The sequence below is a fragment of the Enoplosus armatus genome, chromosome 19, assembly GCF_043641665.1.
Source record: "Enoplosus armatus isolate fEnoArm2 chromosome 19, fEnoArm2.hap1, whole genome shotgun sequence".
Lineage (NCBI taxonomy): Eukaryota > Metazoa > Chordata > Actinopteri > Centrarchiformes > Enoplosidae > Enoplosus > Enoplosus armatus.
This window is the reverse complement of record NC_092198.1, coordinates 16,479,725-16,497,453: the sequence shown is the minus strand read 5'-3', so window position 1 is coordinate 16,497,453 and position 17,729 is coordinate 16,479,725. Positions and strand designations below refer to the sequence as shown.

The 17,729-nt window shown below is 40.3% G+C and overlaps 2 protein-coding genes across 2 annotated transcripts; one reads left to right on the top strand and one right to left on the bottom strand.

Moving 5' to 3' along the window:
- Positions 1 to 873: 873 nt before the first annotated feature.
- On the bottom strand, positions 874 to 12,333 carry LOC139301874 (interleukin-31 receptor subunit alpha-like). Its single transcript, XM_070925360.1, has 16 exons — positions 12,279 to 12,333; positions 8,513 to 8,782; positions 8,280 to 8,409; positions 7,998 to 8,176; positions 7,786 to 7,889; positions 6,585 to 6,608; positions 6,236 to 6,398; positions 5,286 to 5,368; positions 4,936 to 5,152; positions 4,644 to 4,808; positions 3,776 to 3,877; positions 3,551 to 3,694; positions 3,328 to 3,468; positions 2,545 to 2,629; positions 2,273 to 2,363; positions 874 to 1,302 (listed from the first exon to the last, which is right to left on the bottom strand). Exons 1-16 carry the CDS (start codon positions 12,331 to 12,333, stop codon positions 874 to 876), a joined length of 2,382 nt encoding a protein of 793 aa, XP_070781461.1.
- Positions 12,334 to 13,816: 1,483 nt separating this feature from the next.
- Positions 13,817 to 16,228, top strand: rdh14b (retinol dehydrogenase 14b). The gene is made up of 2 exons (XM_070925361.1): positions 13,817 to 14,170; positions 15,166 to 16,228. The coding sequence occupies exons 1-2, from the start codon at positions 13,817 to 13,819 to the stop codon at positions 15,781 to 15,783; spliced, it is 972 nt and encodes a 323-aa protein (XP_070781462.1). The 3' UTR covers positions 15,784 to 16,228.
- Positions 16,229 to 17,729: the final 1,501 nt, after the last annotated feature.

The following is a 17,729-nucleotide window of genomic DNA, read 5'->3' as shown; positions in this document are numbered from 1 at the left end:
TAAAATAGACATACAGCTAAAAACAAGGACAAAAAAGTTGAACATTTATCACTCAACAGATTGAATCAGGTTTTCCCCTTCCTTATTTCCACGTACTGTTGTTTTACCAAATCCTCTGCTGAATCACAGGCCATATCACCCTTTGGTAATTGTAAAAAACTTAGAACCATTTAACAAATGTAATAAATAAAAAAATAAAAAAAGGCGTGATAATGCACTAGATTGTCGAGTGGGGTTCTGTAGCTTTGTGCCCCATTTAATACAAAAAAGACCATACTATATCTCTCAGGCACATTTAAAAATAGCTGGAAAACAATGCTACACTATTAAGCGGCTTATGTAAAGTACATGTCAATGTTAAATTTGATGCCAAGTTGTGCAGGAAGGGCTACAACTGTCTTGGTTTAATAAGTGCAGATATCACTGATAACAAACAGGAAACATGATAATCTTAATTGTAATACATAGCTAATAATATGATTTCTACACCATGATTTTTACCATGTTTTTTCTCACCATTCACATAAATCCTCAGCATTATGATAAATGTAATTTCTATTAAGACTTCTGACTTTACATTAAATGAGATCTGTCAGCTGTTGCTCGAGGGACATACAGTTATCTCCATATAATTATCTCTGCAAAAGTCATCAAGTTGACTGAATACAGAAGCTACTACACACATTGTTTTGCTATAAATATTACATGTTTGTATCAATGAAGGATAGACAGTCTTCTTTACTTTCATTCCACAGTAGGACACAGAGCCAAGCAGGATAATGCCACACACCATCATGGAAAACCACATCTGCAGTATTCAGATGTGATTGACTTATCTTGATTCTTGGAATGTCTGATAGTTTTGTTTTAATTTCACCTGCCCTGGCCTTGTTCAAACATGTCTAAAGTGACATAAACAGTTAGTGGTGGTGTCATTTCTTGCTGTTTCACTGGAACATGCTTACATTGTTTACTGGTCCTTGTGGCAGGTATTTCCAACGAACCCTGACTTCGATACGGGCTTAACAGGCTGCTCTCTGAAGAAAGCAGTGCTGTGGATTCTCCAGGAAAAGATGGATGCTGTGTCTCAAGTGTCTCTATAGGTTCAAATGGGTCTTCACTCTGTACGTCTGGCACTGGAACTATGGGTGGGTCAGAATATTCCTCTGTCTGGTCAGTGGCTGGGTTTTCATTACAGCCTGTAGCTGGTGGAGAGGTGGGTGTCCTCTGAGGTTCCTCGGTGTAAACCCTGTCACAGATGCTTTGGGATGGATTACTGAATGGCTGGAAGGGGCACATACCCTATGGACACATCCACACACACACACAGAGGGAGAGCATAGGGTGCTTTTGAGAACGTAAGATTATTCAGTCAATTGCCCAGGAGATAAAACCCTGGATACAGAATCATGACAGTGGTACTGTGGTCTCCATCTAAAATAATCTGCACAGGTTTTAACTCTAATCAAAGACCTCGATGATCAACCAGAGAAAAGTGACCTCAAAGATACCAAGGAGGGAAAATGTCATTTTTGGTGGGAATATAATTGGATTTAGACATTTTTTTATTAACAAAAAGAAAACACGGTGCATAACAAACAGTAGGGGAAACAGTCAACACAAAAAATGTGGGGTTTTAGCAATAAATCTGAAGGGAGTTTGCACTCTACAGTTAAAAAATAACACTTGGTGGATATTTGTACAAAGGCTGCAGTATCTTTTTAGACTTGTTATATTTAAAATTTGATGATTTTAAAGCCAACCTGACTTGTACTCCTGGGAGTGCATAGAGGGCTTTGGAAATAGATCGAAATGCTTTCGATCTTCATGTTGGGACATACAATTTACAGTAGGGCTGCAACTAACAGTTGTTTTCATTATAGCTTAATCTGCCAATTGTTTTATCAAATAAAACTATTGTTTTTTCTGTACAATGTCAGAAAATAGTGAAATATTGTATGTCCATTATAATTAATCAAAATTACATTTTTGATCTTTTTTGATCAACTAATTGTTTCTGCTCTAATTTACAGACAATATAATTGAGCATTTAACTGAATACATAACAAAATGTTCAGACTGGTCAAATTCTAAGGCCCAGTGGGTCATGGGTACAAACCACTGCAATTTATTTATACTTTTTCATGACTGAATGAAGCAACACCTTTTTCATATTTTCCTCCTTGACCACTGACAACCTAGAAGTGAATCGTCTCGCTCTCTCAGCCACTTTAAAATGGATGTAATTCATTCTTTCTAATTCCGTCCTCACTGAGTTCACCTTTTGGTGACTTGCCGATAGCCACAACGCCACAGAACTGAGGCCAGGGTTCGGCACCAGCTTCTCCTTGAATTTCTTCCACCTAAAAAGTAGATTATTAGCATCATTAGCACACCATTTTCATGATTTTGTGGTCATAAATGTAAAGGTGATTCACTGCATGACCACAAAATGTAGCACAATATGCCTTTTATTATTGCTGAAAATGGACTTGGTTCAGTGTCTTCCATATCACATCATCACAGACAATAAAAGAAACTTACTGAATAGTACAGCATAATCCAAAAGACAACACAAGAATTATAATGATGCTTCCGCAGACAATGAGTGCCGTCATGAGCCTCGGATCTATTGAAGAAAAAATAAATTATGTTGCAGTAGTTGTAACACACTCCTCGTGTATTACTGCATAAAACATTTCCTTCTCACTGATGGGAAAGGCATGATAATTTGTGTTTTATAACATGTGCTGTTACTCAAGATATTGTTTTAGTGAGTAATGTGTGTAATGGCTCCTGATTCCAGGCTTATCAAGACATGCTATTAGTTGTTTGTAACCAAAGTGAACACCAACTACCCCCAGGCTCTCCCTGACTTGCTACAACAATCCGCTCCTGTAGACGATCACATTTAAACACTTCCCTGGCCAGAACTGTCGATTACGTTATGGTACGCAGATGCAATTGAGTGTGCTGCCACAGTTCTGAGGGCTTACTCCTCTGGTGATCAGTGCGACAGGCCGCGTGCCGTGCCTGCGTCGAGACGGGACTGTCAGGTGGTGGAGCATTGCTGTTCATGAACATGTTTTCACTGTTATGTTGTGTTGGTGCCACAGCAGGGGGTGCAAGTGTTGTTATAATAGGGTTGTTGTTAATAGTTACACATTGTACCCTTTATTCTATGAGCACAGGCCTTTTAACTTTGTCACCCATCTCTGGTCAGTCAGGGCAAGTATGCAAATTTCTGGTCACTCTTAGGTTAGAGGGCTGCAGTCGTGCTCATAGAACTAGGACTGAAATGTGTGTAAATGTGTGCAGGCAACTCACCAAATCTTTTGGTTTTAAAGAGCCTTTCACTGCTTTTGGCAGTTCCATTAAGAGCTGTGGCCTTGACATAGACGCTGTATTGGGTGTCTGGATTCAGATCTTTCAAAAAGATGTCCTGCTTCGTGCTATCTACTGTAACATCTAGAAGAAAACCACGACAGACATGCCATAAAAGAGGATTCAATTCATTTGCAAACTTCAAACAAGTCTGTGGTGGACTTACTGAGCTGCAGTCCTTTCTGTGCACCATAGAAGACGGTGTAGTTGACAGCAACACCACTGCATGCCTCCTGTGACCTCACAATCCAGCTCACATTGGCACTTTTGTCATAAGCCTGAACATTGACGATAGTGACATTTCCTGGATCTGTAGGGATCGCGTTTTCAGAATCAGGCTGGTAAAACATGAATACAATTTTTTTTTTTTTTTTAAATCAGGATGATGTACCTCCTACACTGGAGCAGATCTGAAGGGCTTGTGTGCCATGACCTGTCTTGTCATCAAAGAGGGGAGTTACTGTAATGTTGTATGGCTTCTCATCCAGGAGGTCTGTGAGAAAGGGAAGACTGTTATGAAAATCTAGAACAGTACAGAGTCATGTGATTGTTACGACACATTAAAACCATAGATTTAATTCTCCTTCCACTACTGGTCCTGTTTAGCTTTATAGCCACGCTAGCCGTGTAGCTTTAGGGATGAGACGTGCTTGAACAGAACTGTTTCATACAACGTGTTGTGAAAAGAGAGGGGGGAGACGCTATATTGTTTAAAATGGGGCGATAACAGCACGAAATTCCGTGTGAATGTCGGATTGTCGGTTTGGGAAAGTTACAGAAATGGTCGGGCACAACCCTGCCCCAATCCAACGTCAAAAATGTGCAGAGGTAGGGGGTTTCTCAAGCTATTGAATGGCCTGACAAGCAGGTCTGACAGCGTATACTGGTAACTTCAGTCGTGTTCCTTTGTTTGATGAAAGAGAATGAAGTGGGAAGGTAACAGAGCAGACTATAGCATATCCTATCTCTGAGAGATGAGTCACAGTTCAAATCTATCTGGCTAATGCTTTACTGAGCAGCTTTTAGTCTATTATCACCAGTGTATCCATTATTTGCCACACCCAGATGATGAAAGATAAGCCACAAATTGATCCGATGGTTAAACAAGTTCAATCATAGCTTCTACGTCAGCATGGGCTTCATGATGGCTACACAAGAATCTTTCTATGTATCAGTGTTAACACCCATAAAGTATTTAATCCACCTCCATCTTTCTATCTGACGTACATCAACCACTTCGTGTCTGTTCTCTAACCTACCAAACAGTGTTGCGTTAGTGTATTTGCTTTCTTTCCAATAGTATTGATTTCCATTGTGGGTGTAGTCGATCATGTAACCACTGACAGGCTGACCCGGAGCCTTCCAGCTGACCAGAATAACACCTTCAAGGGTTGAGGTCTGGATGTCGGTAACTTGAGGGAGGCCTGCCAAGTGAGAGGAAGCTAATTGTTATACATCAGGGAAAAGCACTGTCCCATTAAAATGAAGCAATATGATCCATAAATTGCGGTTACCCATTAAAGAAGCTAAATCAATAGCAGTAAAACTCACTCTCTCCAATGGCTGGAACATAAACAGACTCCTCCACAAGCAGGGCTTCAGTATCGAAGACCGTGAGATTTAGTCTGTGTGCATCTTGGTTCACATCAACATCACAAGTCAAATTGCCACACAAAGTATCTGTATAATTTACTCCAGTCGTGCGTTCCTTGTAGGGAGTCTGTTTGATAGTGTAGGTGAATGTGTCTTGGCATGTTGAAGGAATCCCCTGAGTAGACAGTTTGAAGCACTTACGATCAATACGTTATATAAAAGGTATGTCTCATAGGAAATGTAGGTTGTGAAGTTGAAATGTTCAATTATGTGAGTTTGGAAATGGCAGCAATGAGAGGCTTCCTTACCGTCCACATGGCATGAACTTTTCTAACTCCATTTTTCTCCAGTTCAGCTACTTTTCTCCACAGGCGCAGCTTGACATCACTACCTGTAAAGGGTAACAATAGGTTGAAAATCACACTGGAATACATATACAGAAATATAAGGATGCAGCATTGTGACAACAGTTAACTACACTACAGCCAGAAAAGGAGAGAACAGGACCACTGTTCACACCTGGAACTGAAAACATAATAGCCTTGAGCTCATAGTAACGGCTGAAAAAACAGTACTATTTACAGTACTATTTTCCAGGGTAGTAAGTAAGTAGCATTACGTTGCGCAATGCAAATATGTACATATAAATGATTAATCCTCAACTCTGTGAAATCTATGATTGTGTGTCACCACACAGTCCTATTATCATACAGTATGTCACGCACACAGTTACACTTTCGACTTTGGATTAGACGTATTTTGCAGTAAGATATTCACATTCAAGTCCCAACCTGCAACTCTCAGTGTTCAACTTTCAGTGTGTTTCTTGGCAATTTCAGCACAGCAAACCATCTTACTTTATTTATTAGGATTCCCATTAGTTGGTAACACAGTAGAAGATAGCTTTCCTTCATGGCAGACATCTCCAAACCTCACAACACAACTGTGATTGTATTATCAGCAACTCGAAGCTTGAATATGATGCATATACAGTAATTTTCCACTAAAAGCATTTTGAAGTAAACTGATAACACAGTATGAACATCTTAAAGTTGAGCACTAGGACCACAGTGGTGCCAAATTATTGTCTTACATTAGCCAGGGCACATTCGTATGTCATCTATAGGCCTTTACAATTACTATAAATAAAATTTAAAAACTCAATTATAATGTAAGCTATTTTGTGTGCATAGGTGACTTGTTGGCCTGCTTTTATCAGTAGTGTAGCTGATGCAAGCAGTTTTGACATTGTTCTTACTATTTAGTTTGGTCAGAACTGTCTGCTCATGGCTCCACTCGCTCCAGGGGGCCTCCTCTAAAGCACAACGGGCTGCAAATTTGTAGTTACTGCAGGATTCCACTTTTTCAATGGTCACGTTGAACCCTTTCTGTCCAATGTTGAGAGTTTTATTGAGCACCCACTGGGAGAGACAGACAGATTCAGGTTAGAAACATCCATTCAAATTCTAGGGAAGTCCCAGAATGCCCAAAGCTGACCACATGATCTTTCACATCTATCCAAACGTATGCTTATTTACTTTGCAAAAACTTCACAGCTTTGTTTTGTTGAAATGAGATGCTTTGCCAGGGAAAACTGTGTCTCTTACCTCTGGAGTTATTTCACTGACAGCCTGGAACAGAAAGGAAAACAGAAATGGCCTCAATCAGCCATGAAGGAGAATTGCAACAAAAAAAAAAAGCTGAGCAAACTAAGCTAGCCTTTATACTATTGACTATACTATATTTAATGTGTTATGTCATGAATTATTGTAATTACCAGTTTTCAACTCAATAGCGTTCATGAAATTTTATTTTTTTATTTTTATTTTCATTAATTATTAATCAATTCTTTTTCTGATAAGACTACAAGCCTAGCAGTGGTAACCATCTTGGAATAATGTGTGACAACCCTACCTCCTAGAAATAACATTTATATCATACTAAATTATTTTCCCATTCACATTGTGATGACAAATGTAATCACTGCCTGGATTATGTTTAGAGACAACACATTTTGGAGTGAATGAAGCGTTACATTTATGTATCACACAGAAAGGTGGATGGCGGGTCTACAAAGCGCAGGACTTTGACTTAAGAGGCCGGTATTCTCCTCTATACCAGCCAGGTTTAGGCAACAAAAGGTTAGACAGAGATTATGGTTTCGGTTAAATGTTAATAAACGATTGGGCCTCAAGACAACCAGACCACGATCTTTCAATAACTGCTGTGAGTGCCTAAACATAACCATAAAAAAAAAGTTACTACATGCAGGTATTGTATTGGATATTAAGGTGGAAAACAAAAGAAAAACATTTTACTGATACGTTCAGAATCAACATTTTTGCGATTTAATGAGCATTAATTCACATTTTCTCATTATGTTGATAGAAAAGGTTATATTCAGCCAGCATTACATTTCCTACTTACGTATTTTCTGTTGCAAATTAGTTTAATATAAACCACATTTCTAGGAGACAGGGTGGTGCGTGAATACCCCTAGGTTGGAATAACATTTTTTTTTTTTAACTAAAGGTAGGTTTTCCTTTTTCTTCCCATTATGTCAGTATTGCGTCAATGTAGCATTATAGTAGCAGTCTGACGCTAATGCGTTGCTAATGCTGCGTTCATGTCACATCGGGCTTCACACAGACAGTTAGTCTGTACTTTTGTGAATACAGTTCAATTCAGTTGCTAGTGCAGTGATTCATTTCGTGAATTCGTCATTGAAATTGTTTGTGTCGACAGTTGCTTCCAGTAAATACTTCCAAAGGCCAACCGCTGCGTTCAGGAGATGAAAGAGGGACATACCTTGCTGTATTTGACTTGACAGTGACACTTTCTTGAGCTAAGTGACCGGCTCAACTGCACCAATAGACCATCAGACACCTTTAACTCCGGACGCTTCAGTTTTACTGAGGGAATACGATGATGACAACACATCAAAATGCAGAAACGTTGTTCAATGGTAAAACACAATGAGATCATTAAGAAATTATTTTTTTCCTGCAAAATTTACTCACTTCTGTGATTTGGGCTGAATTCATAAGGTTTGGAGTAAGCTTCCCAAGCCTTAGTTTTAGCTCTCACAGTAACTGTGGCATTCTCATTAAGAAGTATCGTCTCAAATATATTTTCGGCTGTGCATGTTGTTACTCGTGAGCTGCAGATTTCCCTCTGGGTAGAGCTTGACACAGGGGCACTGAAAGAAATGCATGTTTTATATTAAATGCATACATCAATAAGACAAAGAGAATTGTTCCTGCATTCATTCTCACATAAAAGAAAGACAATATGATACCCACCACAGTACAGTGTATTTTATTTCCAGTGAAGAATCAATTTGATGCTCCCAGTTGCACGTTAACAGTTGTGGCATAAATGCCCTTCTCTGACTATTATAGTGCAAGATGCATGATATTTTGCTGGGTTTTGCTGTGAAAAAAAAGCACATTAGCAATGTTGTATATTTCATGTTATTGCGGGCATCTACAACCACATTAACTCTCAGAATATAAGTACCAAGAATACTTCTTACTGTACGTTCTGATGGTGGTGCCTCCGAGGATTTGATGGGTATCTGCACTGTGGCATTCCAATGTAGCGTTGTGGTGAGTGAAGTTCCTCAGTGACAGGACTGTGTGTGAGGAGTTAATGGTGTTTGACAGGCTTTCATCTATGCGTCTCTTGTTCAGGGTCCAGAAGATTTTGCCATGGACACATGAAGTCTGGCACACTATCTCGGTATTGGATCCAACTTCAATATAATGATCTTTAGGGACAACGTCACAGGTGGTCTCATGCTGGCCTGCAGGAAATGCTCATGTTATTCAACGTTTCAAAATGTAACCTAATGATGTAACAGACCACTACATGAAGATAGCTGGATTTTAGGAAATACGCTTATTTGCCTTCTTGCGTTAGATGAGAAGATTGATACCACTCTTGTGTCTGTATGGCCAATATGTATCTGGAGGTTAGCTTAGCTTAGCACAAAGACTGGAAACGGGGAAACAGCTAGCAGCTCACGAATGAACACATTGTATCTTGTTCGTCATTTTTACGCTTAAGTTGTTACGGATTTACTGATTACTGATTTAACAGTTTGAGGCTAGCTGTTTCCCCGTTTCCAGTCTTTATGCTAAGCTAATCTAACCAGCTACTGGCTGTAGCTTCACATTTAGCATACCAACACAAGAGTGACATCTGTAGTAGTAAGATTTCCCAAAACTATTCCTTTAGCACTTTAGCACCGATGTTTCGCGCAGGCAGAAAGCCATCATATCTTTCAACTGGATGAGATACTGTATCAGTAATCTCAACAGACCAGAATAGAGCCACTGCATCTTGGTGGGTCGAACAATCAGCAGCACAATGCTCTCTTTGATGGTTTGCTTTGTAATTTGAAAAAAGCATAACAGACCACAGCACTGTCTACTGTTCACACGTTAATTCTCTAGACTGGAAGTTGAGGTATTGGGATCAGTATTGGGAGAGGAAGAGCTGGATTGGTGCATCCCTGGTTTGTCCATTACCCATCAGATTCTTTGCAGTTTGTTTGTTTTATTAACTACTGTAATATTGGACAGAAGACATCTGGTAGCTTTTGAACCTCTGACTCGCAACCCCCCCCATCTCAGATTTGTTCAGTGATTCAAAAATGAATGAAAAAGCATTTTAGTGTGATTATCATGCACGATTTCTGGGTCTCTCTCCGACTTGAAAGCGACTCAAGACTGCTGCTCCTCCTCCTGACTTGGGTGAAATATTACAGCTATTAAGAAAGTCTCAGGGGGAATGTACACAGAATAGTCAGAGTGATATACTGGTATTATCTTCCTCTCATGCACTCAAACTCAGCCAAGGTGTCTGTCAATAATAGATAGATTACATAAAGGTGCATATTTTGTGGTGTGTGTCTCTGTGTTTGCAAATACTGTAAACTGACATAACATCCTCTCCAGTGTCCTTCCATTGTATTTTAATTTCATTTTTTTTAGACTAATCAGTTCACTTGTGACTGCACCTTTACTCCCAGTCCAGAAATCTTCGTGCAGACCAATTTTCATTTAACAAGGAATTAGTGGTTGGTCACTGACTCGACATTTCCCGTTGCTGCTTCACAAACGGTTGAAGGTGGAAAGCTTTCCACTTGAAGCAGCTACAGGAAAACTTCAGTTTGCATTATGAGTACATTAGCACAGCAAGAGACTTTATTATGGCTCCAAAAGCAAAGAAGGGCCCGTTAGAAAAGAAGAAACAGAAACACAAGCTCCAAACTCTTACACTACATAGGAGATAAACTAATCCCAGTTTGTCATGCTGCACTTTTCATGCTTTTTATGTGTATATTTATGTTCCCTGGTGCCACAAAGAGCTCACAAAAGGTGTCTTGGACAGCAATATTCCAGGGGGCTGTCCTGTGGTATCGCTATGCCACATACTTATAAAGGACTTAATTAACTGCCAAAGTACACAAAGTAGGATACAGTCACCACAGACCACAGTTTTAACTGATTTTGACCGTCTGATCGCATGATAATACATAAGAGGCAGAGACTGCAGCTAGAGATACACAACTACTGAAAGCCGAACATAATGAGCCTGTTAAAAATTGTGCAGTCCTCTAGTCCCCTGCGTGGCCACATACCCTGACCACGAAATGATACCATAAAAACGGCTTCAACTGTTCTGACTCTGGCCAATGTAAATCATCAGCTTGCTCTGAATGCCCTGGAAGTGAGCACATCTGTGCTGGAATTGCACAGCTACAACAGTGCGCAACCCTGCCTAACGGTCTTAAACTGTCAGCCCCATAATTGTTTTGATAGCAGAGGTCAAGCATCTTGTGTCCTCTGGTGGCACATAGCCAATACCAGTTATTTATCTCAGTGGAGTGTGAACAGACTGTGTTCAACCCTGCTGCTTAGGATGCACTGTGCAATTGCAAACCGCTCACTGCACAACTGTTACTTGACCAAATACCACAGTTACCAAAATGACACAGTTCTCCTCCATGGCTCTTCCTACACTTTTTGCTGCCCCTACCCATAAATAGATCAGGAACTATGTGAAAGAATGTGACGGGAGCACAGAATTCCCAAGGCTTTATATGACCAACGAAGTTTGCGCTTGGCTTGTAGGTTACTAAGTTCATCAAACAGTGAAGCAGCATTGGCCAGCATTTCGGAAAGGAGCGGAAGGCACATCCTTCCACTTTTATTTCAGCATTGTCAAGCCTTTGTTAGACAGCTGAGAGCAAGCCAGTATTTATATATATATATATATATATATATATATATATATATATATATATATATATATATATACACATGCATATACATTGTTATTGTATATATTTTTAACTTTTATTTTCACTTAAATACTGTAAATGTGTATATTTATATTTTAATGTTTTATTTTCTATTTCTTATTTTTATATTTTGTACATACTTTAGCTCTAAATTTATGCTACTTTCTAATCTTGAATGGGAGCACCGGTACTGTACAATTCCCCCCCCGGGGATCAATAAAGTATTTCTGATTCTGATCCTACTACCATCCCAATGTACAAACTCTGAGCAGGCTCTTCGTTCACTTGGCTGTGCAGATGATCCATTAAGCTTTTAGTCCAAATGGCGTGACCTTCTGTCTCTGGTTTTTCTTTGGATGAGAATGAGCATTTAGTCGGGTTGTTGTGTGCTGCCTTGACCCTCAGATATTTCACAAGGCTCTTTTGACTTTGTTTCAAAATGTGTTTTAACCAGAAAAAAAAGAACACAAAAAGGACTACATTCATTTATGTTTGTATCTGGCAGTAGTTTTATAGACGCCTAAAACAATGAATTTTGTTAAAGGCATACTCATGTTGTTATGAAAATAACAAATACTATATTTAGACAAATATTTCCCTAAAAACTAAGAACTTATATTTGTGGTGATTCTAAATACAATATTCTTGAATAAGAATTATCACTTGAGAAGTAAAATAGTATAGAAAATAGAATAGATAGTTTAGTTTAGTCTTGGTCTTTAGGGCCCATCTGTAACTGTAAATAATCATTTAAAATGCTGATTGGATGAGAGGAATATTATCTCGATTATTTCTAGTTCAATTCAGGATTTTTTTTTTAATACTTTTTATCAACCAGTATTGACCACAGTGAACATCACGTTATGAAACCAAAGCAGAACAAGCATTTCCAAGAACTCCCACAACTGCATCCGACCAGTCAGCAGCTCTGCATTTTAACACACTCAATAACCAAAATAACGTCGGCATTAAATAGAAGAGGTTTACTTACCTTCACAAATGGAGGGGATTACAACCAGGGTACACAGAGCAAGAAAGCGATACATTTAAGCTGCGCAAGATAAAATCATTAAAATCGCCTTTACTGTGTCCGTTATGGCAGACACGGCACTTTCCCTGCGAGCATTTCAGCCATCAAGTGACAGGAACTGAAGCAAGCCCTGAAATAAACGGGAGGTGTTACCCAACTGGAACCACAGCGAGCCAAGAGGAAGTGAAGTCAATTGTCGAGAGCTTGAAAAACTTATAACGTGTGACTATTTATTCCCGGAGCAACGTGTGTGTGAGTGCATGACAATAAACCTCTAGGCTGACATGACGAAGTTATGAATCACGCAGTTGATTGATCACAGTTCCTGATTGCCTGGAGCAGATTTGGCTGCACCTAATCTAGAATTGCTATAATTGATTCATAATGGGAATGCGCGGGTCTTCCTGGGAGTCCACTCTCAGTCCCAGTTTGCCCCGCCTCGACCAGGGGGTCTACCAGCGAAGATTGACTCTGAGAGAAGTGAATAGTCTGAGTTACTTCTAATTGATGTGCCTTTAAGTGGGTTTCCCGAGCAAGCCATTTGATCATACTGTAAAAACCATCCGCCTGGCCTCTTCCAGAGAGCAGTTTCACTCAAGGGCTTTGGCTCCCTGCCTTGTTGGAAATTCTCAAAAACAACATCATACAATGCATCAGAGCACATTTGATGACTTTATCATTCAGCAACCAAGAATCCATATATCAGACGGTGGTGAGACCCACGTTTAACGACTTGCCTTGTGTGTCATCAAATGACACACAAAAGTGAGTTTGCGCTGTCACTATGATATATTTTTTCTTCACCAATGAGTCAAGTCGAAATACAAGGAAAAGCACTAAAGCATAGATAGATAGATAGATAGATAGATAGATAGATAGATAGATAGATGCTACCTTGCTGCCCCACTTTTGTAGTCATATAGCTCCACCTAGTGGTTAATACATATGATCTACAAAGGGCTAAACTAAACTGGCTATGAAAATATATATCTGGAATGAAAAATAATCATTCTACTTTTAAAAAGTAGCTAACTATTTGAATAACCCAGAGAGTCGACCCCTTTAGAAATAAAAACATGGCTTCGATTAGAGAGTTTTTAAACAGGTGTAACGCTAGATTTAGTATAACGTGCAATATTGCGGTTACGAAAATACCCCGGAAGTAGTTTTATGAGAACCCCAGCCTCTCTGAGGCTAACGTTGCTAGCTTGGTGAGCCTGCTAGCATTAGCTACATTGCTGCGACCGTTGAACTGTTTGTGAGTTGAGCTGTTTGCTTTCACTTCACTCGTTTCATTAAAGTTATATGTTGGTTATGCAAAAAACACAAATATCATAATATATAATACCGACAACATATATGTATAATACCCAATACATTGTTATGTTGGCAAATTTGCGTAGGATGTGTTTCCGGGGCAATGTTGTAACTTGGATACATAATACACCGTGCCACCGAGAGTTGCTGTCCTTGTTCGCCTGTCATCGGTCCCCGCTTTCATGTCCACTGCGGTGCTAATAGCCGCTGTTGTCGGCGGTGGGGTACTGCTTCTTATGCGCCGTTTGTTCCCTCGACAGAAAGCTGTGAAGCTGCTCCGGTATCCCGCCGACACTATGCGAGGAAAGACGGTCATCGTGACCGGGGCTAACTCCGGGATAGGGAAGGCCCTGGCCGGGGAGCTGCTTAAACTCCATGCCCGGGTCATCATGGCCTGTCGGGACAAGCAGAGCGCCGAGGAGGCAGCCAGGGACATCAAGAATCAAGCGGGACCAGAGCAGGGGGAGGTGGTCATCAAACACCTGGACCTCGCTTCCCTTAGATCAGTCCGACAGTTTTGCCAGGAAATTCATGAGGTAAGTACACGGGAAGTTGGCCACATTGTCTCCAGCTGAATGGACAGACAAGCTACTGTGCGGGTGTCTAGTTTATTCCAGCTGTTGTCATGTCCAATACAAATACAAAGGAGCTGCAAGGGGACTGTCCGTGGTGCTGAACTTCAGCATTGTCCCTCCTATTCGATTACATCCAGGATGAGAAAGTCTGACACCTCCATCAGCTAATACCTGCCACAGGTGTAGCTAGACATTTTGGTTCCCTGGCAGGATATTGGAATGGGAACCTTCTTTTATACCATGTAATCAAGATGTACTCTCAGTTACTTAAGCTGAGCCATACATCCTTTGGAGGCTTCATTCAGTACAAGTCATTGATTACTCTGCCAATTAATCAATTTGGTGTATAAAATATTAGAAAACTGCAGCTCATTCATATTTAACTATTCATTGTGGTTCTGTATCTAAATTAATTTGTCTCACAGTTGAAGCGTGCAAGACCATTTTCAGTCAGAGTTCTTCCCAATTTCTAGATCCCTTTTCATAGTGTAAGTCACGGTGCTCAAACAGTACGAATGCAGTATTTCTGTAAAATATTATATTCCTCAAAGTAACCTCAGCTCTTTGTCATGAGCCAACATTTTCCTCTTACAACCACTGGGTGTCTCAGGGTGTTCCCCATAAGATTTGTGTTTCAGGATCTATTGAATGGCAAGGGCAAGGTCCTAAATGAATGAATTAGTGCTTTAATAAAGCACTAATTGTAAAGGTCTGTCACTTAAGCCAGCGCTAGAATCACTTGTAAGACAAACGTAACATATATTATCTGCTATAGATGGTGAATTATCAACATTCAGGCAATTTTCAAAAAATAAAGCCACAAGCAGTTTTACATTTTCTTAAACCTCATACTTTATTTATATACAGTACATTACTTAAAGTAGCTTCAGATTCAACAAAGAAATATCAAAAATTTGTTTCTTGTCTTAAATGATTCATTTTCTCTGACCCTTTAGGAGGAATCCAAGATTGATGTGCTCATCAACAATGCAGGAGTCTACCAGTGTCCCTACACAAAGACTGAGGATGGTTTTGAGATGCAGCTAGGCGTGAATCACCTGGGTCACTTCCTCCTCACTCACCTCCTGCTGGACCTCCTGAAGACCTCGGCTCCCAGTCGCATCGTGGTGGTTTCCTCTAAGCTTTACAAGTATGGCCACATCAACTTTGATGACCTGAACAGTGAAAATAACTACAATAAGTCCTTCTGCTACAGTCAGAGCAAGTTGGCCAACCTGCTGTTTACGCTCGAATTGGCTCGCCAGCTGGAGGGCACGGGGGTCACAGTCAATGCTCTCACCCCAGGCATCGTGAGGACCAGCCTAGGCAGGCATGTTCAAATCCCTTTCCTGGCAAAGCCGCTGTTCCACCTTGCCTCGCTAGTCTTTTTCAAGAGCCCATTGGAGGGGGCCCAGACTCCTCTCTATCTGGCCTGCTCCCCCGAGGTGGAGGGAGTGTCGGGGAAGTGTTTCGCTAACTGCGAGGAGGAGGAGCTGATGGCCAAAGCTACAGATGACCAGGCAGCCAAGAAACTGTGGGACATAAGTAGGAGGATGGTTGGGCTCGATGACTGAGCAGAGTCTTGTTCTGGCGGGACTTGATGTGTTCTTGGACAAAATGCTTCATCTCTAGCAGCCCACCAGGCGCTGTTCTACGAGAGAGGGCCAGTGAAAAGACAGATTGCCACCTTGCCACCTATAATCATTAACTAAATGACATGCTGTGCCAATGAAGTGTGTAAATTAAGTGTCTGTGAGCAAGAGTGCTAAGTGTATGTTGCAGTGGGTTGATCAGAGAATGTATAAAGCTTTGAATTAAAAGACGTTCCTGTAAATGTGATGGTTCAAACGAAGACGCATCGCTGTGTGAAATGACCTCTCTTTTCATGCACAAAGTGTACACGCGAACAGCCAATTAAAAAAACCCAGTTATCAAGAAATTGGTGTTCTCCTGGAGAAATGTAACTGGGGGAAAAAAACGAAAAAAGAGTGTCTTATTCTCATGACATTTAAGAAATGTAACCCGGTTACTTAAGTGCATGTAAACTAAAACAACATCCACATGAACTTTTTGACTTCCTAGAAAGACACCTAGGAAGTGAGGAAACGTGCTAAGATGGCACACATGGTGCTTAATAGTAGGTGCTCCTGTTAAAACTACTTTCAAATCGACAGTGATGGAAACAGACGTGGAAATGATAATTAATAAATGATACAAAACCTAGATAGCACCTTGCTCTCGGTCTTACTAAATGCGGGTGACCTGACGGAGATTTACACACACATCAGGATCAAAGGGGAAGCGCTCATCTCCTCTTTGCATTCATCAAAGTCAAGCTTTTTCTTCTTTGTGAGGTCACACATTATTGCTTGTGCTGTGCAAATCCTCAGAGCGGTTTGAAAAGCATAACCATTTCTAGTTCAGGTATTGTGCTTGAATGCTAAATTTGTGCATACTTTAGCATGTATTTTGCAGTGTAAAAAAGAAAAGAAGAGGCGGGGGGTAGCTGTTAATCTAGTTTCCCCCTCTGTTGATGTGTTTGAAGTGTAAATGTTGCTGCTGTGTCTGGAGGAGACGGAACAATAAGGTTGACAATGCAGATCAGTGAGATGCTGCCGCTCTGTGGCTCCCTCCTGTGGATGGATCCAGTCTCGCATGTCAATCTCCTCTCACCTGGGCATTAAGGAGATACAGCAATACTGCACAGTACAATTTCCAAAAGCCCAATGTGAAGTCTTCAAATGTCTTGTTTTGTCTGACCAACAGCTCAAAAGCCAAATATCCAATACTATTATACTATTACTATTTACTATTATAGAAGATACAGAACTGACGGTAACTAATTACAAGAGACACCTCAGGGGGGCTGGAACTAACGATTATTTTCATTCTCGATTTATCTGTCAATTATTTTTTCAACTAATCGCTTAGCCTACTAATAAGAAAATACTGAAAAATATCATTCACAATTTTCCAGGGGTCCAAGGTGATGTCTTCAAATGTCTTGTTTTGTCTGACCAACAGTCCCAAAACTCAAAGATATTCGGTTTAAAACAGAGAAAAGTCTTCAAATTTGAGATGTTGCCAATTAATTTTCGGATGATCAACTAATCGATTAATTGACCAATTGTTTTAGCCCTACACCTCATTGAAATATATCGACCTAAAAGGAGTTTAATCAGCAGGTCTCACAAAAGTGGAATTTATCGTGGGGCTGTTTTTGAGCTTTATATCATGAGGTATTCTTGTTACGTTGTCCACCCTGTGTATATTTAGTACCAGCCACTTGTACAATTGCTGCCATACATTGAGTATTAACTGCTTAGTGTGTTTAATACTACAAAAACCTTAGCAGGATAACAATTCCTTGTAGTTAGTGACACAAATAAACTTCCTGTCTGTTTTGAGCTTGCTGATCTTGGCAAAACTCTTTCTCCACTAACCTATTTTTAAATTCACAAATAGTGATAAAGCGGGGCTTCGTAGTGACTCAGCAGGCATGCACCACATGGCTGCAGCA

Excerpts from the sequence above, each read along its gene's own strand:
- LOC139301874 (XM_070925360.1), bottom strand. The coding sequence starts at position 12,333 with ATGTATCGCTTTCTTGCTCTGTGTACCCTGGTTGTAATCCCCTCCATT. Across the intron at positions 8,410-8,512 it reads CACCACCATCAGAACGTACA|CAAAACCCAGCAAAATATCA; the intron begins GTAAGAAGTATT and ends TTTTTTTCACAG. Across the intron at positions 6,609-7,785 it reads GTCAAGTCAAATACAGCAAG|GCTGTCAGTGAAATAACTCC; the intron begins GTATGTCCCTCT and ends TTTCTGTTCCAG.
- rdh14b (XM_070925361.1), top strand. The coding sequence starts at position 13,817 with ATGTCCACTGCGGTGCTAATAGCCGCTGTTGTCGGCGGTGGGGTACTG. Across the intron at positions 14,171-15,165 it reads TTTGCCAGGAAATTCATGAG|GAGGAATCCAAGATTGATGT; the intron begins GTAAGTACACGG and ends CTGACCCTTTAG.